Source organism: Notolepis coatsorum (assembly GCF_963971535.1).
Source record: "Notolepis coatsorum genome assembly, chromosome: 4".
NCBI classification, from domain to species: Eukaryota; Metazoa; Chordata; class Actinopteri; order Aulopiformes; family Paralepididae; genus Notolepis; species Notolepis coatsorum.
In genome coordinates this window covers 86,763,608-86,779,263 of record NC_140168.1, presented here as the reverse complement: position 1 = coordinate 86,779,263, position 15,656 = coordinate 86,763,608, and the positions used below count along the sequence as shown (strand labels likewise).

General features: G+C 43.9%; 1 protein-coding gene across 1 annotated transcript in view; it reads left to right on the top strand.

Annotated features, from left to right (window-relative positions):
• The window catches only part of LOC311226597 (inactive phospholipase C-like protein 2), a 255,377-nt gene extending 241,935 nt beyond the window's left edge, over window positions 1-13,442 (top strand). The window contains exons 8-9 of the mRNA XM_084312017.1: window positions 11,502-11,611; window positions 12,346-13,442. Coding sequence (XP_084168143.1) covers window positions 11,502-11,611; window positions 12,346-12,549 — 314 coding nt within the window. The 3' untranslated portion in view covers window positions 12,550-13,442. The remainder of the gene's footprint in view (window positions 1-11,501; window positions 11,612-12,345) is intronic.
• Window positions 13,443-15,656: the final 2,214 nt, after the last annotated feature.

Here is a 15,656-nt window from a genome sequence, read left to right as displayed (position 1 = left end):
AGGGTTGTGTTGGGACATTTACAGGGGCCAGTTTAGAATTGCAGTCTCCCGTAGGTGTTCCAGTGATCCAGTATTATTAACCATAATAAGCAGGTTATTAGACTGACAGGGCCTCCGGCCGTGGAGACGAGATGGAAAAGGGACAAATAAAACACAGTGAAGCTCCTGCAGTGCGACTTCTTCAGACAGAAGAAGAATAGTTTACCGTCTCTTTTGAAGAATAGTAGACTTTTTTTAAGAAGAAGAATAGTCTATTTTAAAGAATAGTAGAATTTTTTATTTTTATTTTTTTTAAGTTGACTGTTTTTTTTAAGAGTTTACTGTTTTTTTTTTTTTTTTTTTTAAGGATCTTTTTATTAAAAAAAATGCTGTACAACATTGAGGTGATACAATAATGGTTTACATTTAAAAAAATAAGTCTACAAATAAACACCCCCCCCCCCCCCCAACTGAAATAATGACTGTAAAAACTGTTTTGCATGCATATATAATCACACATACATACAGATACAAAAATAAATAAATTATAATAATACAAATAAATAAAGAGAACTCTCCCGACACCCACTCCCCAGGAACCACCCCCAGAACCCCCCCCCCCCCCCCCCCCCAGGTTTGAGTTTGAGAAAAAACATGACATCATTAAGCCATTGTGATGTAGAAGGACTCTTGGCGGATTTCCAATGTAACAATATAATGCGTCTAGCTAAGAGGGATGTGAATGCAATAATTGATTTTTGTTTAGAGTTAAGAGTGAATGTCTCAATAGGGGTTCTAAAGATTGCTATCAGTGGACATCTGAGTGGTCTAAATTGAGTACTGAGGACAAAGTGTTGAAGAAACCACCCCAGTAGGTGTGGAGTTCTGGACACATGAAGAACATATGACTCGAATCTGCTGCATTTATCCTCCACATCCAGATATAACTCAGAAAGCCTGGATTTGCTGAAGTGAGTTCTATGCAGTACTTTGTATGAGGCTAAGATTCAATTCAGTTTTATTCGTCACATACATAAGACATACAGTGAAATGTAGGTGGCCATGCCCGCCTAGATTGTGCAAAATACTAATAAATAAAATATAAATAGAAAAAGGGGTAAGAATAAAATTGTATGGTATGGTTTATTTCTTAATCCTTGAGGGGAAACATGGTTTGCCACCAGAGCGAATACAATTATACAAACATGAAAGAGTTACATGATACAATACAGGATACACAACACAGTAGGAGAGCCTCTCAACACAGTGCTAACGGTACAAAGGATATGGAGAGGGCTTCAGCGTTCTTATTTTGTTTCAGGTAGGTGCTCTTTGGATTAAATCCGGGGTAGGATTCGCTTATATAAGAAAGGTTGAGATCCAAGGCAGCTCTACAGTTTTTAAAAAGCCTTTAATAAGTGGCTTACATTATTTAGAAAAATCTTTTAAAAGTCCAACATGTTTCGGCCTACATGGCCTTCTTCAGGGTCATTGGCCTTCTACACCCTGAAGAAGGCCATGTAGGCCGAAACATGTTGGACTTTTAAAAGATTTTTCTAAATTAAAGGCTTTTTAAAAACTGTAGAGCTGCCTTGGATCTCAACCTTTCTTATACAGTGCTAACGGTGTTCGTTAAAAAATGTAACTGCAGCAGGAACAAAGGACCTTCTCAATCGCTCAGTAGAGCATTGAGGCATCAACAATCTATCACTGAATGAGCTTCGCAGAGCATCAAAAATACTGAACAGTGGGTGGCCTTCAAATGATAAAATGGTGTTCAGTTTAGTTCTAGTTCGCTTGGCTATGATGATCTCCAGGGAATCAGGAGGGAGGATAAATCACTGAGCCAGCCTTTTTAATGATTTTATTTATACGGTTTTTGTCAGAAACCGTGATGCTGCCCCCCCCCCCCAGCAGAGAACAGCATTAAACAGGACACTGGCCAGGATACCTTGATAGAAGACATAAAGAAGTGACCTGCTGATGTCGAAGGATCTAAGCTTCCTCAAATGAAAAAGCAGAGACTGGGCCTTTTTTAACACAGCATCTGTGTTCTGCTTCCAGTCCAGCTTACTGTCCAGGTGAACGCCAAGATACCTATAGGACTGGACTATTTCTACCTCCTGCCCCCTGATGATGACAGGAGAGACATTCACCTTCTTCCTACTGAAGTTGATGACCAACTCTTTGGTTTTTTTCGATGTTTAGTTCCAAAAAGTTGGCATCGCACCAATGGACAAATGAGTCTTATCTCCTTTTTATAGGCCCGGTCATCACCTTTGTTGATGAGACCGATAAGAGCAGTATCATCAGAAAAATTTTGCATAATATGGCACATGGCCTCGCTGTGTCTGCAGTCCGCAGTATAGAGCACAAGGAGGAAGGGAGACTAAACTGTTCCCTGGGGGGCTCCAGTTTTTGTCCAGATGACATCCGATACTATGTCATCCATACTGAACAATTGTTGTTTACACTTGTGTTTACTTGACTTCTTGACTTTCTATTTTTTACTTATTATACTTATTTATACTATCTTATTATTATCTAGCACACTCTCAGGAGCGAAACAGAACGAAACATTTCATGCAAAGTATTCTGTATTTCTGTATGACGAATAATAAAGAAACTTGAAACTTGAACTTGACAAACTGAGGTAGAGGAACAAGATATTTCGTGCACCAATACAATACAATGCTAAACGTAAGAGTAAAAGGTAATAATATACAATAATATACAAATATATTATAAATATATATTATATTATATTATAAATATATAAGACGAGCCTCGTCCCGCCACTCTTTATTAAACTCCATCCCCAGCTCCTGTTCCCATTTGGTTTTAGCTTTGATTGAACCACAGTAGTCGAATGACACGAGGGCGTCATAGATCCTTGAGATATATGCTCTTTGGTGTGGACTCATAGTGAGCAGGTCAGCCCATGGCTGTTTGGGGGGGGAGTAAAGGAAATGTTCAAGTTCAAGTTCAAGTTCTTTAATAGTTGTCATACAGAAGTACAGAATACTTTCATACAAAATGCTTCTTACTGTTACGCTCCAGAGACTGTGCTAGACAAGATAGTATCAAATAACATAATATAGCATGTAATTTAGAAGAAGAAAAATGAGGTCACAGTGTTCGGTATAGACATATGTACAATGTTCTGAGTTACCATATAATATACAATACTATGCAGTGTACTAATGTACAGTACTATCTAGTGCAAAGCAGAAATGGGATGAGGTACAATTTTAGGTACAATTTACAGTAAGGTGTACGAGTTGTAGTGCAATCCTTCATCAATAAATATAAAGTGTGGGGAGTGGGTGCTACAGTGTGTTTGTTTAAAGTGGGTGTGTGCTATAAAGTGTGTGGAGTGGGTGCTACAGTGTGTTTGTTTAAAGTGAGTGTGTGCGTGTGGATGTGTGTGCTATGTGCGTTTGGTGGTTGTTGTTGTGTAGTGTTCATTCATTGTTCGTTTAGCAGCCTGATGGCCTGAGGATAGAAGCTTCTTCTGAGTCTTTCTGTGCTCGCCTTGAGACTCCGGTATCGCTTGCCTGACCGCAGCAGTTCAAAGAGGCAGTTGTTCGGGTGACTGGAGTCTTTAATGATTCTCTTAGCCTTGCCCGTGCAACGCTTGTTGTAAATGTTCTGGAGGGTGGGGAGCCCCCCTCCAATTGTGCGTTCGGCTGAACGTGTCACTCTTTGTAGTCTGCTTCGGTCTTGTGCAGTGCTATTCCCAAACCAGGAGGTGATGTTGCCGGTCAAGATGCTCTCTATTGTACATGAGTAGAAGTTCTTAAGGATCTTCTGACTGACTTGGAACTTCCTTAGGCGCCTGAGGAAGTAGAGGCGTTGTCGTGCCTTCTTCACAACACTGTCAATGTGTGTGGTCCATGTCAAGTCCTCGGATATGTAGGCTCCGAGGTACTTAAAGCTGTTGACTCTCTCAACCGGTGCCCCGTCGATGCTGAGGGGGCTGTAGTCCTTGACCCCCGACCTCCTGAAGTCCACAATCATCTCCTTTGTTTTGCTGACGTTCAGGGAGAGGCTGTTTTCCTGGCACCATCCCGCCAGGACCTTGACCTCTTCCAGGTAGGCCCTCTCGTCGTTGGCAGAGATCAGGCCCACCACCACTGTGTCGTCAGCAAATTTGATGATTGTATTGCTACTCCGCTGAGCCACACAGTCGTGTGTGTACAGGGAGTAGAGGAGGGGACTCAGAACACAGCCCTGGGGGGCCCCTATGTTGAGGGTGATGGATGAGGAGGTGCAGTTGCCTGCTCTCACCACCTGGGGTCTGCCAGTGTCTGCAGCTGTACAGTGTCTCAGCTGAAAATATCTAAAAAGATGAGATGGAGGGAGTCCAAAAGAGGATGACAAATGAGAAAAGCTACAAAATACTCCGCTCCACATTATAGATCTTGACATTAATATACCTTAACTGTGCCAATGAGAAAAAGTTGTCCTGTAGTCTGACGTACTGCGGTCTGTCAGTGAGGTAGTTCGTGATCCAGCCACCAAACCGTGCTCCAGCTGCATCACTGTGAGCTTCTCCGCTAGCAGTGAACGCTGGATAATAATAATAATAATGGATTGGATTTATATAGCGCTCTTCTCTGACTCAGAGCGCTTCACAGAGTCCATTATTCGTTCATACACAGTCATACCGGTGGTGGTAAGCTACAATTGCAGCCAGAGCTGGATGGTGGATGGTGTTGAAGGCGCTGGAGAAGTCAAAGAACATGATTCTCACTGAGCTGCGCGGCTTCTCCAGGTGCATGTAGGCTCTGTGGAGCATGTTCACTAAGTTCACTAACCATCTCCCCCCAAACCTGACCACCCCCCCATACCTAAAGTTTCCCTGACCTAGCAGTGAAAACTAGGTTTTCCCTAGGAAGTCATTTGCATACATAAATGTAAAAAACGGTTAGGTGACTAAGTTGAGCCACTGGAGTCCTACAGACTGTGTGTAAAAAAAAATACTTAAAGAAAAGATATGCCCTTACGCATGGCCCAAGCAAAAACAAGCAATCATCATGTCTGATATTGGGTTAAAGGAAAATAAATTGTTATGTGCCAATAATTGGATCTCAAACGGCTCTAATCCCTTTTCTTGAAACAAGGTGCTGAATAAAAACAGGAAAGAGCACTTCTTCAGCAGCTTCTTCAGAACAGAGAACTGTGGATAAGTATTGCAGTTAGAACTACAAAACCAATTCAGCCTATAGACTGGGGATATTATGGCCGACATACTGTTTTAAGACTATTATTACCATGAAGGCAAAGATTTTAAGCTAGCTTTAGCCTATGAACAGGGCACTGGTATTGTAGCCAGTAGGAGTAAAGTGAATATATCTAAACAATTGAGTTGTAGCATGTCAACAAATGCCACAGGCCATGACTTGATTGGAAAACGAAATGAGAGCTACAGTACAGTATCAGGGTATGCTTGCATGGATATTTCAAAAGGCTCAGAGTTATTAACAAAATACACTAAATGTGATCACCTACTTCCCCTGAGGATGCATTTCATATCATGAAGAATGTGTTATTGACTCAGCAACTCAGTCAATCAATGACAAACATTTGGGTCTCTTAGAAAAGAGTTGGTAATATTAATAATAATAATAAACTTTATTTGTATAGCACCTTTCAGACAGAAACTGCAGCTCAAAGTGCTTCACAACAGAAAAAAGACAGGCATCAAATGAACACATAAAGTGCAGACATATAAAATCACAGTTTTTCACATTAGGATCTAACATCCCAACAGGCCACCTTGTTTATGGTTTGATTCAGTTTTAAATAGACAATAATAAAAAGAGTAAGATAAAAATAGACAGAGTAAAATAGTGCAGTGCAATAAAATAGTAGAATAGAATAGACATAAAATGAGCACATAAAGTGCAGACATATAAAATAAAAATGTTTTTACAGTGCAATAAAATAGTTATGGATTAAAACTTGACAGTCTTCCCTCCTGTTTGATACCCACTTTGACCCTTCAAACATCCCTCTCAGGGCGCAGTTCCCTCTCTCAGGGTGCAGTTCTTGATAATTGATGTCTATGTCATAACCCTATATAATGTGGAATATCTTGTTGATGAAGGTTTGAGCTTGTTTGGGTGACAGGAACACCTCATCTTCATCATTGTGGGATATGCGCAGGCGAGCCGGGTGAAGTAGACCACATCTCAATCCCTCCATCCCCCAAAGTTGGCGTTTGACGTCATTAAAAGCTGCACGCCCTGTGCTACGTCGGGGAAACAAACGCATTTTACACACAACCTGACCGCGCGTGTGGAGGGACTTCTCCCAGAGCATAATAATCTCACACACGTTCCAAAAACTCAAACAGTTTTGCACACATTCATTTAGTTTGACAAGTTATTGAGAGTAAATTAGTTTGAATATGGTCCCCGTGATGTTATCAGGGACACTGAATCCTTGCATGGGGAGAAACTGGCAAGTAATATGGACCACCGTCACACCAGATTACAAATGAACACTCCAAATTCATGAAGTGGGTCACATGCCTCTCTATAGTGACTCCCAGATTAGAAGAGGCCTTGTTTGTTCTCACGGGCAACAGGTCCTCCAGCGCCCGAGGACCAAACTCCGCACCGTGGGAGATGGGGCTTTCTGCTCCTCCGCTCCCAGTCTGTGGAACACTCTCCCTGACCACCTGAGAGCACCACAGACCGTGCGATGCTTTTAAAAAGGGCCTCAAAACACATCTTTTTAATAGAGCCTTTTGTTGATTTTTATCTAGTTTTAGCTCCACGGGGGGAAGTTTGGCTTTCCATGTTCCACTCAGGGGTGATGTAGTGTGCAGTAACTAACGTTACTTGTAGGGCTGTCAAATGAATATTCTATATTGAAATGAATAATCGACTTGTAAATTTTTTTAAATAATAATTATATTAGATTGTGAAAAAAACCAGCCCCCGGTGGGCGGTCGTTAGTGGTTAACATACCGTTGTATTCGTTCGGTACACTATACAGCCGTTCGGTACGGTACACACTGAAACAGTTCGGTTCGGTACGGATACGCGTACCTTTACACCCCTAGTATCCATACATTTTGTGCATATGTCAGGTATGTTTTGGTTATATCTGTTTAAATCCACCGGTGTCACATATGTCCGCATTACCCATTTATACTGAATTAGTTTGAGACGTGTTTGTAATTATGTATCTATGTATTTAACTGCATGTAGTATGTATGTATTGTAAGTGATGTTATATGTTCTATGTTGGAACAATGCAATGCAATGCACTGAAAACAAATTACACCAGCCTGGCTGGGTGGTCATTAAAGAATCTAATCTAATCTAATTATGATTATTGTCTCAGGGTGAGACTAATGTCTCTGGTTGGGGTCCTGAGGCTGAATACATTTAGCACCGCTCTAATGTTCCCTTCAGATGTGGAATAATGATCCCCTCAAACAATCTCCCAGTCCCAACCCCCCTCCCATCCTTGTTACTCCCTCCACAACTCTCCAATCAGTCTACCCTCCCCCATTTATCCCCCTTTTGTCTCTCACCTGATACCACCCCCTGCCCCCATAGGTGGCGGGTATGTAAGGCCAGGCGAGGCTATGCCGACCCAAACCAGCAGCCCCAGTCTGCGCATTATTATAGGCAGCCTAGGCTACGATATTGTGTGTGTGTGGGCTGCTGCAGCCCGGTGGTGACAATACGCAAGGGTCAGCCAACCAAGGTGTCAATGGCAGTAGGTGTGGTGGCCGTTTAACATTCCAGACTGCAGTAAGTAACCAATCACACCGCATCATCAAACTAACCGATGCCAGTCTGGTCTTCAAAATCCTCCATGGTCTAGCCCCACCCCCACTTTCCGATTTTTCCAGAACTGTTGTACCGGGTGACTTGGCTGTTCCATTAAGGACAAGTACATTTAGCAAATCAGCCCTCTCCGTGAGAGCTGCCAAGACCTGGAACTCCATTCCAAGTTACATGCCGCATGGGCATAATTTTTTACTTGCTATACTTATTTTATTTTATACTTATCTATTTTTGTCTAGCACAGTCTCTGGAGCATAACAGAAAGAAGCATTTTGTATAAAAGTATTCTGTACTTCTGTATGACAACTAATAAAGAAACTTGAAACATAACACGGATCACCTGAGGCCAAGGGCTTGCTCTACGAGGGCATGATGAGACTGAGTCAGAGTTAATCAAACCGTGGAAACTTTTTAGAGCTACTATGTACATTGTTTTCAAAGCAGCTTCACATTGAAAGTGATCTCACAGACAAACTTAAAGCAGAAAAGATCATTGATGCGCGAAATGTCGATTTTTTTTTGTTGCATTAAGGTAAGACAATGGTTAATCATATTGGATGCCTTCATTTGAACAATTAATTTGCACTATATGAAATGAGTGGGGCTCGCTGTAGTAGCCTAGTGTATTGTATGAAATCAGAACCTGGACAGCACCGTTTGCGTGCACCGTTTGCGTGAAAGCAAAAAAGAAAAAGGAACAATTTTGCGCGCTCCACGCGAGTGCCAGCCCATCTATAGCCTACCCTAATGTCCAGCTCACCCGCCACCTATGCCTGCCCCCCTCCAACTCAATACCTGGCCCGATCTACCCACAATCCCTTTCTCTCAGTACTGCTACATCTATACATTTATGACATACCAGATTTGCAAATACAGTACTGTTTGTGATACAGAAGGAGTCAAGAAAAGGGAGTATATACATTTGATGTAGAAACTGTACATTGGAGGAGGTTGGGTGGGGGGGGTTGGGTACACTGGGATATTGACAACCATACTGGGTAATTTACATTGGAGGTGGGGGGGGGGGGGGGGGGGGGGGGGGGGGGGGGCACATTGTATAAACAAGCAAAACTGTACATTGAGGGGGGGGGGGGGGGGGACTCTGTACAAACAAACAAAATTGTACATTGGACTATTGACAAGACCATACTAGGTAAATGACTGTACATTGGAGGGGGTTGGGTTAGGATATTTACAGGGGCCAGTGTTGCATTGCAGTCTCCCGTAGGTGTCTCTTGAGAGAGGTTTTGAAAGTGGGTAGTGAGTCATCCAGTAATAACTCTCGACCTATTTGTACTTGATACTCTGTTTGAGCTTAATAAACCTGTGTTTCCTAAGTCTACATCTGACTGAGGACATCATCACTCATGGTAAATTCCTCCACACATGTGGTCTGAGTTGCCCTCTGCGCTTGTTGTAGCTCAGATCTGTACTAGATGTTTGGTAGAAGCCACAGAGCAGAGAACAAAACTCAGGCAGGGTTTTCAAGAGATGAGTATAAGGATAGATGATAAGATTATTTACATTTAGTTTAAAAAAAAAACACACACTCAGAGTATGCATTCTAGCAGCCTCTATACCTCTCCGTTTCTGTGCCTGTAACAAACGAGCTGCTTTTATTGTACAAATACGATAATTATCTGTAACGAAATTCAGATCCAACTTTCAGACTAGACGTTGCAGATCATTATAATGACTCAAGATCCAGCAATAGCATAGCAATCGTATTATTAAAAATGTTGTCAGAAACATATTTTATGTTCAACTTTAGGTAGAAAAGAGAAAATGTACACACGACCCACCATCTTGTACATGCGCATTTTATCAAGATATCTTCACACGCACATTACTACGGCAATGTGGCTGCAATTCTGAATGGCTTGTTTCAAGAGGGATAGTTCCACGCGTAATATTTTATATTTTCTCAGTGTTGAGACAAACCCTCATTCTGTAAAAACAATGCAACACACAAGAGGTTTCTTTTCTGATAATACAAAAATCACATCATATCATTTATAAATAATAAATAATATAGGCAGCCTCACCAGGATGCCATATCATTGGAAATTATCAAAAGGATTAACACAACAAAACCCAAGAGATTATTTCCATTGCGGTCCTTTGAGTAAAGAGAGTGTGTGTGTGTGTGTGTGTGTGTGTGTGTGTGTGTGTGTGTGTGTGTGTGTGTGTGTGTGTGTGTGTGTGTGTGTGGTTGTGAGTAACAGAAAAGAACGGGGAGGAAGTTCCTTACCACTGAACTTGAAACAGATTGAAATTAACCGATTCAAAGGTTCTAAATTATGTCTAAAGTGTGTGTGCGAGTGAGTTTCACTTATTTTGACAGGAAAATGGCACACATTATCTCTCTCCTCTGTCTCTCTCTTTCTGTGTCTCTCCTCTCTCTCTCTGTGTCTCTCTCTGTCTCCTCTGCCCCTCTCTCTCTCTCTCTGTCTCTCTCTCTCCTCTGTCTCTCTCTCATCTGTCTCTCTCTCTGTGTGTCTCTCTCCTCTCTCTCTCTCTCTCTCTCTCTAACAGGGATAAACTGTGTGTGCAGGTGTATTTACATGTTGTGACAAAGAGGGATTGTGTGTATATTTTCGAGTTCCGCTCAAGTCCATTCATTGTATTCATTCTCATCTGTGAATGCAGGTGTGTGTGTCTTATTTGTGTATGTGTGTGTGTGTGTGTGTGTGTGTGTGTGTGTGTGTGTGTGTTTGGTCCTGATGGCAGTGGCTCACAGTGATGTGTGTCCTGTGTTAACCCACTTCCTGGTTACCACGGTAACAGCAGGACGGAGGCCCGGGGTGGCCAGAGAGAAGCCAGACACACAAACACAACTCACTGCACATTCTCAGAACCAGCCGCCAGCATCTCTCTCCTCTCCCTTCATCCCTCTTCTGCCTTCTCTCTCACCCCTTCTCTCTCCTTCTCTCCTACTATCTCCTCTCCCTTCATCTCTCTTTCTCACTCTCTCTTCTGCCTTCTCTCTCACTCTGTCTCTCTCTCTCCCCCTCTCTCCTACTCTCTCCTTCTCTCTATCTTTGTCACTCTCTTCTGCCTTCTCTCTCACTCCTTCTGTCTCTCTCTCTCCCTCTCTCTCCTGCTCTCTCCTTCTCTCTCTCTCTTCTTTCTTCCCTCTCTCTCTCTCTGGATAATGAATATCAGTTTGTTTTATTGTTTACTCTGTTTTATTATTGCCTCTCTCATACAAGTATACTCTTTGCCACGCACACACACACACACACACACACACACACACACACACACACACACACACACACACACACACACACACACACACACAGTTTTGTACTATGCTCTCTTTGTAATGGAATTAAACGATTCAAAAGTCCTAATCTGGCTTTGACATGGTTAGTCATTATACACATCAGCACAATGAGGGGAGGGAGGGAGGGGAAGAGAGAGAGGGAGAGAGAGGAAGAGAGAGAGAGACTGCATAATGATTGTGTTAATGCGATGAAAAGTGGAAAGCTGTAATTATAATTATATCTCATGCCTTACGTATGCGTGCTTGTATGTGTGTATGCGTGCGTGTGTGTGTATACTATGAAAGACTGTATATTATTCTATCATGCAAATGGAGTGTGTCAATTTAGTCATAATGTTACATTTATATCACAACACTTAAATCCCCTGTGTGTGCGTGTGCGCGCGCGTGTGTGTGTGTGTGTGTGTGTGTGTGTCCTCCAGCCATGGAGTTCCATGAGCGACTGCAGAGCCTGGCAGTGAAGGAGGGGCTTAAAGGTCATAAGGTCAGCCGAGCGCTAGAGAGTTTCAGCTGGAACATCACTATTCTGAAGGTCAGCATACATCCACACACACATCTCCACACACACACACACACACACACACACACACACACATGCAGCATGCACGCAGACATACATAAACATACACACACACACACACACACACACATGCACACACACATACACAACCATACACATACATGCAGCATGCACGCAGACATACATGTGGACACATACATAAACATACACACACCCACATGCACAGAGCCTTAGGGTAAATCCACTGGACTATGATGTACTTTACTAATCTCTCTTCATCCCTTTCCTTACTCCTCCTTCCTCTCACCCTCCTCTCCCCCCATCCTCCTTCTCTCTCTTTCTCTCTCCCTCCCTACTCTCCCCCATCTCTCTCTCTCCCTCCCTCCTCTCCCCCATCTCTCTCTCTTTCTCTCTCCCTCCCTCCTCTCCCCCATCCTCCTCCTTCTCTCTCTCCCTCCCCTCCCCCCATCCTCCTCCTTCTCTCTATCTTTCTCTCTCTCTCTCTCTCCTCTCCCCCATCCTCCTCCTTTTCTCTCTCTTTCTTTCTCCCTCCTCTCCCCCATCCTCCTCCTATATCTTTCCTCTCCCCATCCTCCTCCTTCTCTCCCTCTCCCCATCCTCCTCCTTCTCTCCCTCCCTCCTCTCCCCCCATCCTTCTCTCCCTCCTCTCCCTCTCCCTCTCCTCTCCCCCCATCCTCCTCCTCCTTCTCTCCCCCCTCTCTCTCTTTCTCCCTCCCCTCTCCTAGGGTCAAGCTGACCTACTGAAACACGCCATGGCGGAGGTGCAGGAGAACATGAAGCAGGTCCACTATGCTGCTCTGACCAGTAACCTCACCAAGGAGAGCCAGGGAGGAGGAGGTGGAGGAGGTGGAGGTGGTAGGAGGCCAAGCTCCCAGTCCCGACGCTCCCAGGAGTCCCTCAGCCCCGGAGGAGAACCGTCAGAGTACTAACAGGAGGAGAACCCTCAGAGTACTAACAGGAGCAGAACCGTCAGAGTACTAACAGGAGGAGAACCCTCAGAGTACTAACAGGAGCAGAACCATCAGAGTACTAACAGGAGGAGAACCGTCAGAGTACTAACAGGAGGAGAACCCTCAGAGTACTAACAGGAGGAGAACCGTCAGAGTACTAACAAATCACGGGCTCGCTTGTATTTACATTTTCTTTTTGTATTTTAAACGTTCGTTTCTCCAGGGAAGGTTTGACTGATCTGAGCCTTTCAGCAGCGCCCCGCTTCTCACCCTGCGCCTCACGCACCCGGGAGCTGCCGCTACCGCCAGGCTTCTACTGGGGGAGACAGTGGCTCAGGGGGTTAGAGCAGTCGTCTGGTAATCCGGAAGTTCCCGGTTCGATTCCCGCTCCTCCCGGGCAGCGTGTCAAAGTGTCCTTGAGCGAGACACTTAACCCCTAATTGCTCCTGATGAGCAGGTTGGCACCTTGCATGGTCGCCTCCGCCATCGGTGTGTGAATGTGTGAGTGAATGGGTAAAATGTGAGGAACAAAATTGTAAAGCGGAGCAGCCTAATGGATCAGGGAGAGGGGGTTACGGCTGTTAGGGTCAAAGGAGAGGAGAGCGTTCCTCATCATCTCTCTCTCTCTGTGTGCCTGGTGGTCGGCATGACAACGTTATTCCATCATAACACAAAAGTGGCTGTGGATCAGAGTCCAAGGGCTGAGTCAGAATGGTGAATAATGATGATAATAATAAATTCCACTTTTATATAGCGCCTGTAATCTGCAGGGGCACTTCATGAGGTACGAAAACAGCAAATTTATAAATTAATCTAAATTAATATCAGCTTGAGGAAAGGAAATGGGTAAAAATATGGCAGGTCAAATGTAAAAAGGCTCTGAAAAAGGGTTTTCAGAGGTGCGTGGGGGTGGAGCACTGGGTTGGTACGGAGGGAGTGTGGGGGCGATGAGGTCACTGAGGTGGGAGGGTTCTATGACCACAATCGGAGCTCCGATAGGTCAAGAGGAGGACTTTGATCTCGTAGGCGACAGGAAGCCGGTGGGATTGAGCGAGTGTGGAAGCGATGTGTGAGCCGACGGCCACAACGCCACAGACGCACGCGCGCGCGATAACGTCACCGATGTGGGAACACAACATTAGGATAAGACACGTCGTCAGGTTGTCAAGGAAACTGAGACACAATCAGATGAGCTGTTTTTGGCTAGATGGCTCATCTGGGGCCAGCTGTTTTTTGTTAACCTTTATCTGTCCGGGGAAGGTTGAATAAACACAACTTTTCAGCAACAACTCGCTTCACACACTCGTCCGGCTACGCATCCCACACGTGAACGCCACCAGGGGTGTAAAGTACTCGAGTAATTGTACTTTGTTACAATACTTAAGTACTGTTTTGGGGGATTTGTACTTTACTCGAGTATTATTAGGTTTGTGTACTTTTTTACTCCTTACATTTAAAATGCAGACCTACAAAGTACAAATCTCGCAGGTGCAACCATTTTAATTAGTATATTTGATTCTCTGGCCGAACTAACGTTAACGTTATTAATCCTGCGGCCGCACTTTATTTAAAAACAGCCAATCAAATCCCCATCAATGGAAAATGAACCCGCCCATACCCATGCTGATTGGTCCAAGCGGGGATCATTGATTAAACACCTGCTATCAGAAGAATAGACAGTTAGAAAAAAAGTTTTTACCTTTACTTTTTAGTACTTAAGTACATTTAAAAGTAGAAACTTTTTTTTACTTTTACTCAAGTGTGTTTTTAACCAGATACTATTTTACTTGAGTAAGATTTGGAGACGGTACCCATACTTTCACTTAAGTATAATTTCTGGGTACTTTTTACACCCCTGGACGCCACCCAGAAGACTGTAAATCACTCTACTGTTGTTCTCTAAGGGAGCGGCCGTGCCGATCCATGGCAGAGCGGAGAGGAAGCAGACCCGTGGTTTTGTTTTTTTTAAATCAGAGCGGTAACGTAACTGCACATTTCACCCCCAAGAAAAGACGGATGGTGACACATCCATTAGTTTAAAAAAGGTCCATCCTCTCCAAACCTTTCTGCCTTATCACAATGAATACAAATCTGGTGGAGAGGGACCGTCCAACAAACGGATACTCCTCATTGAAAAATGATTAAAAACAAGACGGATGTGGCCACAGCCCGTTAATAGTTTTCACTGGAGCAGTTCTGGGGTTAAGTGCCTTGGCACAAGGGCACCATAGAGGTCCATGTTCTTCGGTCGTTTTGGACGGGAGAGCTTTGCTTGTCAACTTCACCCCAACCTTGTGTTTAGCATAATGTGGCCGGGCATTAATGTGCAAAACTGAAGAAGAAGAAGTCTTTATTTGTCATGCAGATTTAACACACACACACACACACACACACACACACACACACACACACACACACACACACACACACACACACACACACACACACACACACACACACACACACAGTCATTGTGCACTAAGGGGCAAGTAGAAGACAAGAAGAGTGAATAGAGACACAAGCAAAAGGACCGGTGTATAAATATGAACTAAAATCACAACCAGGTTGTCATGGTAACAAGGTTGAATAGAATAGTTTGTTGTGGGAGGCCTTTGATGTCTCCTGGAGCCATTGTTACTCCCTGTGAATTGGTGTCGTCTGACTAAACGGACATTTCTCTGAGGGGAATAGCATCCTCCACAACTCCAGGGAGCGGGTTTGATGTTTATCGCTTTGCTACAAACCGTCCCCAGCGTTGACGCGACAGCAAACAACCTTGCATCTCCACAAACCGTACGCATGCTGACGCGACAGCAAACAACCTTGTATCTCCACAAACCGTACGCATGCTGACGCGACAGCAAACAACCTTGCATCTCCACAAACCGTACACATGCTGACGCAACAGCAAACAACCTTGTATCTCCACAAACCGTACGCACGCTGACTCAACACCAAATAAACCTTGTATCTCCACAAACCGTACGCATGCTGACGCAACAGCAAACAACCTTGTATCTCTACAAACCGTACGCACGCTGACTCAACACCAAATAAACCTTGTATCTCCACAAACCGTACGCATG